The sequence below is a fragment of the Dipodomys ordii genome, unplaced genomic scaffold, assembly GCF_000151885.1.
Source record: "Dipodomys ordii isolate 6190 unplaced genomic scaffold, Dord_2.0 Scaffold10, whole genome shotgun sequence".
Lineage (NCBI taxonomy): Eukaryota > Metazoa > Chordata > Mammalia > Rodentia > Heteromyidae > Dipodomys > Dipodomys ordii.
Window position 1 is genome coordinate 25,973,415 of NW_012267226.1, and position 5,935 is coordinate 25,979,349.

General features: G+C 42.2%; 1 protein-coding gene across 1 annotated transcript in view; it reads left to right on the plus strand.

Moving 5' to 3' along the window:
- Fam76b (family with sequence similarity 76, member B) overlaps window positions 1–5,935 on the plus strand; it is a 24,156-nt gene that overhangs the window by 4,929 nt on the left and 13,292 nt on the right. Inside the window, exons 3-6 of the mRNA XM_013009539.1 lie at window positions 34–315; window positions 1,028–1,082; window positions 2,000–2,155; window positions 4,042–4,247. Of these exons, the coding sequence (XP_012864993.1) occupies window positions 34–315; window positions 1,028–1,082; window positions 2,000–2,155; window positions 4,042–4,247 (699 nt within the window). The remainder of the gene's footprint in view (window positions 1–33; window positions 316–1,027; window positions 1,083–1,999; window positions 2,156–4,041; window positions 4,248–5,935) is intronic.

The window sequence follows — 5,935 nt, forward strand, 5'->3', positions numbered from 1 at the left end:
AGCTCGGCCCCCGTGTTTGCACTTTCTCGCTAGGACCCCGCCGAGCCCGCGGCTCCCTCCCCCGTCCCGGACCGGTGCCCTGCCTGCGGCTCCTCCCGCACCGAGCAGCTTCGCCCTTGGCCGGCCCGGGAGTCGGCGTGACGGCCTTGTGGCCCCTCTGTCACGCCCGGCCCGGGCCCCGGCCCCGCCGCCCTGGTGGAGCCGGCCTCGGAGGCCTGGCTCGCTGACCGCAGGTACCCTCTGGTTGCAGGAGTGCCGGATCGCTCACCCCATCGTCAAGTGCACTTACTGCCGGTCAGAGTTCCAGCAGGAGAGGTCTGTATGCTGCAAACCCACGCTGAGCCTAGGGACGCCAGGAAGCCGCCCTCGGCTTGACTGAAAGCAGCTAAGAACTAGGATTCGGCCCCAGGAAGTCCGAGTTATAAACCATTTTACAGGTGGCGGCAAAAGAATATTTATTGACCTCGAACCCAAACCCCGGTGAATAGTGTGCGGCTGCACTCGAACCGGAGGAGATAGGCGATCCTAGCAAAAACACGGAACACAGCTGCTCTCAGGCCTTAAAACATTAGATGTTAGTGGATGGGGGGGAATCTAGTTTTACCAGCTGGGAGATGGTTAAGTGAAGAGTAACACAGACGTTAGAGCCCCCATGAAAACAAGCAGCCAGGGAGGAGGACAAGTCATTTTCCCCCAGTAGTAGCAGGAGAGAATACTTGGGGATTAGACTGAAGACAGGAAGATGAAGCCAGGCGTGACGTGCAGGTGAAGGTAGGAGTACTGTGAGTTTGAGTCCCGCCTGGGCAACGCAGCCAGAACCTGTCAAAAAGAGAAAAGGAGGATACATAAAAATACTTAACTAAAAGTTTAGTAAGAGATGCACATTGGAGTAGAACCTTAAGTCATACATATATGCAAATCAGACTGTGTGTTTACTGCTCCAGTTCAGTTCATTCTTCAATTCAACTTTGTTATTTAACCCCAGAAAGCTACATAAATGTGATCATCTATATAATTTCCTTTTCAGCAAAACTAACACAATTTGTAAGAAGTGTGCGCAAAATGTCAAGCAGTTTGGGACAGTAAGTATGTTTTGTTTTAATTTTGTGTTATTTTGACTAGTTACAGCCTTCCATGAAAGTATTTAGGGTATGACAGTCTAATAGGAAGATGATAACATTTATAAGCAGAAATTAGATACATGTTTTAAGTGCTGTATACTGAATACAAAATTTATGAAGGTATTCTCTATAAAGCTACAAATACAGCAAACTCATAGAGAACCTACTTACAGATAGTGTTTGCATAATGAAACTCCCCTGTTTAGAAATTTTATATGGCAATGTTGTTCAGGTGTTCACAAAATTAATAACCGTGTGCTAGCACAAATTGCATTATGTATAATATGGTTATTGATGCATTAGTATTTGTTTTTGGTATTTATTACTAAGGTGGTCCTGAATTATCCTTTGAATATCAAAAAAAAATCAAGATACATTTATTATAATTAATGTTGAGTATTCTCACCACTAATTTTTGTAAATGAAAGCTCACCAACAGTATATATTTCTTTTCATGTTTTCTGTACCTGTGTAGGATAAGTTACTGGGTTATTAATTTTTTTTTGTAAATGCTATGACAAACTACCTAAGCTTTAGAATTAAAAGTTCAATTTTTTAAACTGAGTTCATGAACTAAGTATCATACATTCATTTTCATTTTTGAGACCTTTATCGTGAGCAGTTTTGTATTACATAACAATTACAAATCATGAGTACATGATCTTATTTATTCTAATCGAGTAATAGCTTCATGACTCTAGACATTTATGTCTAGAATTAAGAGAAACGTGATGAATGTCTCTGAACATGGCAAGATGACTGACTCAGCAGAGAATTATGATTTTTAACTTAGTTTCATTCATCAGTCCTAGAAATGTCTGTTGGTTATGTTTCATTATTTTAAAAGTCACAGTTAAGGTAAATGCTATGTTTTGCAGCCCAAGCCTTGTCAGTACTGTAACATAATTGCAGCATTTATTGGTACCAAGTGTCAGCGCTGCACAAATTCTGAAAAAAAGTATGGACCGCCTCAGACCTGTGAGCAGTGCAAACAGCAGTGTGCGTTTGACCGGGAGGAGGAGGGGAAGAGGAAGGTAAGTTTTGTCGGTCTCGAGGTCTTCTGGAAGTTAAAATAACAAACAAAATAGAAATTATTATGATCAATACGTGTCCCTGAAAACAAAAAATTAGACGGAAGTGTAGGAATAGTGAATATCCTCCTCACACGCTTCAAATACAGGATTCATGTTGGTCAGTGATGATAGCTATACTTTAAAAGCTATTCTTGCCCGGCTAATGGCACCATACACATGCTCAAGTAGGATTATTTTGCCCAGGATTCAAGACCAGCCTATGTACATCATAATTAGACCTTGTCTCAAACAAAAATTACTATGTCCTTATGTCCTTTCACCTACTTTTTGCTAATTACTTGAAGTTGCTGTAGTGGAAAGTACCTGGTGGCATATTAGCACAAATTCAAAGTCTGCCTTGGGTCCAGGCTTCTATTTAAAATCAGAGTTTGTTTTTTCTCTGCCTAGTGATGAGTATGTGTGTACATGTGGTATTCCTGCTCTGGTCCCCATTCACACAGGCCTCCCTCATTTGTCTCTCAGTTTCAGTGGATGTGAAGGTGACACTCTTGGAGGGACCGGTCCCTATGTCCCCTCCAACCTTAGTTGTAAGACATACCCCTCTATCACTTCTGGAGTAAACAAACAGAAGGCATAAACTTGATCATATTTTTACAGGTTTTAATCTTGGTGGTAGTCTCCTTCCCCTTGATTAACACACAATTGATTTTCCTTATTTTCTGCATTTATATTCTATAAAGTTGAAACAAACACAGAATTAGCAAACCATTACTTCTTAGGGAAATGAGAGATTAGGTCCTTGCGTCTAGTTATACTGGTTGCTGACCAGATACTATGTGTTCTGTGTTTAAAGTCACATGTTTCATGAACATGTTTTTGGTTAATCGAACCCTTGGCCAGTAGCACTGACAATGCCTAAACAAAGCTTTTCGCTAAGGCACAGCAAAGACGTTGAGCTTAGAAATGCAAACCCCTCAGCACTGTTCTCTAGACCATTTTAAACATGACAATTATTAACAAAATCTGAAAATAATTAGGATTTTTTTCTGTAAGCTCACACTATAATTCTAATAATTACACATTAAACATTCAGAGTAGATTTCCTAGCAGTTTATTGTGAACTTACACCTTCGAAGAATAAGAAAAGAGGTTAACAAGTGTCTCTCAAAACTAAAAATGCCATCTGGGCACTGGTGGCTCTCGCCTTTAATCCTAGCTACTCAGGAGGCTGAGATCTGAGGATCGCAGTAAAAAGCCAGGGCAGGAAAGGCTGTGAAACTCTTGTCGCCAGCAAACCACCATAAAACCAGAAGTGGCGCTGTGGTTCAAGTAGTAGAGCCCCAGCCTTGAGCTGAAGAGCTGAGGGACAGTGCCCAGGTCCAGAATTCAAGCCCCATGACCGACAAAAAAAAAAAAAATTAAAAATGCCATAAGACTAAAGGAAAGTCATATATTCACTAATTTTATAATCCTTTGTGCAAACTTTTACTCAAATATCAAAGAATAATTTTATTTATTTTTGTTGGCCATGGGGCTTAAACTCTGGGAATGGGCGCTATCTCCTCAGCTCTTCAGCTCAAGGCGAGCGTTCTACCGCTTGAGCCACAGCGCCACTTCCAGTTTTCTAGTGGTTTATTGGAGATCGGAGTCTCACGGACTTAACTGCCTGGGCTGGCTTTGAACCGAGATCCTCGGATCTCAGCCTCCTGAGTAGCTAGGATGACAGGTGTGAGCCACAGGCACCGGGCTTCAAAGAATAATTTTACTGTCATTTTGCAACAATCTGTGTGTGAAATACAACTAGAAGTTGAGTAGTGCGTCTTTCAAGTGTCACTTAAACCCAGTTTATGAGTGCATTTAATTTCATATGAATCTTTTCTTAAAAGGTTGATGGGAAGTTGTTGTGCTGGCTTTGTACTTTATCATACAAAAGAGTTTTACAGAAGACAAAAGAGCAGAGGAAGAGCTTGGGATCCTCACATTCAAATTCTTCATCCTCATCCCTCACTGAGAAAGACCAGCATCATTCAAAGCACCACCATCACCACCACCACCACCACCACCACCACCGGCATGGCAGTGCCCATCACAAGTAAGTGTTTTGAAAGCATGTTTTCTAAGATTGTATTGGCAGGGCCAATAGCACTAACAGCGCCTGAACAAACCTTTAACTAACGTGTTTTTTTCTGTGAGGCATATCAAGGAACTGGGTGTTTCCTTAGAAATGCTGATGAGTTCAAGCCCCACCACCAACCAAAAAAAAAAAAACAATGCTGATGAGGTGCTGGTGTGGTTTGCATTGTTCTGGTAAGCTTTCTGAGTAGAGGGTTGTGACCATTCAGAAGGTGCCTTCCCTCCCCGGGCCGTCCTGCATATGATGACTCTACCCTCACCCAGGGAAGCACTCTCAGCTGTGGAAGCCCCCAAAGTCTGAGGTCGTTTTAGCCCTTGGTATTTTGCTATTTTTTATTTTGTGCAGATCCTGGAGCTTAAACTGACGGCCTGAGCACTATCCCTGAGCTTTTGTGTTCAAGGCTAGAGCCCTAGCATTTTGAGCCACAGCTCCATTTCCTGGTTTTCCTGCTCAGGTAGCTTTGAACCACAATGCTCAGATCTCAGCTTCCTGAAGCACTAGGATTATAAATATGTGCCCAGCTTTTGTCATTTCTTGTTTTTTAAAACATGCTTTTTTGTTTTGAACTCAGGGCCTGGGCATTGTCTCTGAGTTATCCCTGAGTGCAATAACTACCACTGAGCCACAGTGTCCAGTTTTCTGATGGTTAATTGGAGATGAATTTCATGCACTTCCCTGTCTAGGCTGGCTTTGAACCATGATCCTCACATCTCAGCCTCCTGATTAGCTATAATTATCGGAGTGAGCCACCAGTGCCCAGCTAAAACAGATGCTTTTTAAAAAATTGCTAACGATTCAAGTACTTGATTCTTAGTGACTTCAAGTGGGGAACAAAGTTGTAACGTAGTAATGATATTTTAAGTGTGTAGCCTAAAGCATTTTTTAAGATGTAATTATAATTTTTGTGGACAAGCTGTCCACCTCCTAAAACAAACAAAAAAATAGAAATGCAGGGGGCTGGGAAGGTGGCTCAGTGGTAGAGTGCTGGCCTAGCGTGCACGAGGCCCTGGGTTCAATTCCTCAGCACCACATAAGCAGAAAAAGCCGGAAGTGGCACTGTGGCTCAAGTGGTAGAGCGCTAGCCTTGAGCTGAAGAGCTGAGGGACAGCACAGTTCAGACCCCATGAGCGACAAAAATAAATAAAAGAAATAGAAATACATTCATACTTAGGTATTCTCAAAAGATTGGTTCCAGGACCATTGAGGACACCACAGAAGCCCAAATGCCAGCGTCCCTTATGTAAAATTGCACAGTATCTACACATAACCTGAGTGTGTGTTTTCATATACCTTAAATCATCTGTAGACTACAGCACATAATACAGTATAAATGGTATATAAATAGTTGTCAGACCTTCTGTGTTCAGAGAATACACAGAGAAGAAATCTTGATAGGCCTAACTACATTTTCTACCTGGAACTGTTTGACTTAGAAGATGCTGAGCCAGAGGATACTATTGTTTGTTTGTTGGGTAGACACCATTATGAACAGGCTGTGCTACGTTCAGTAGATTAGAATAAAAGGAACATCAATACTGGTGAGAGATGGTGGTTGGTGCGAAGAGAGCAGTGGTCGTGGCTCAAGTGGCTCAGGGTGGGTTTGTACCCAGGAATGGACAATCCTAGTGGCTCAGGGTGGGTTTGTA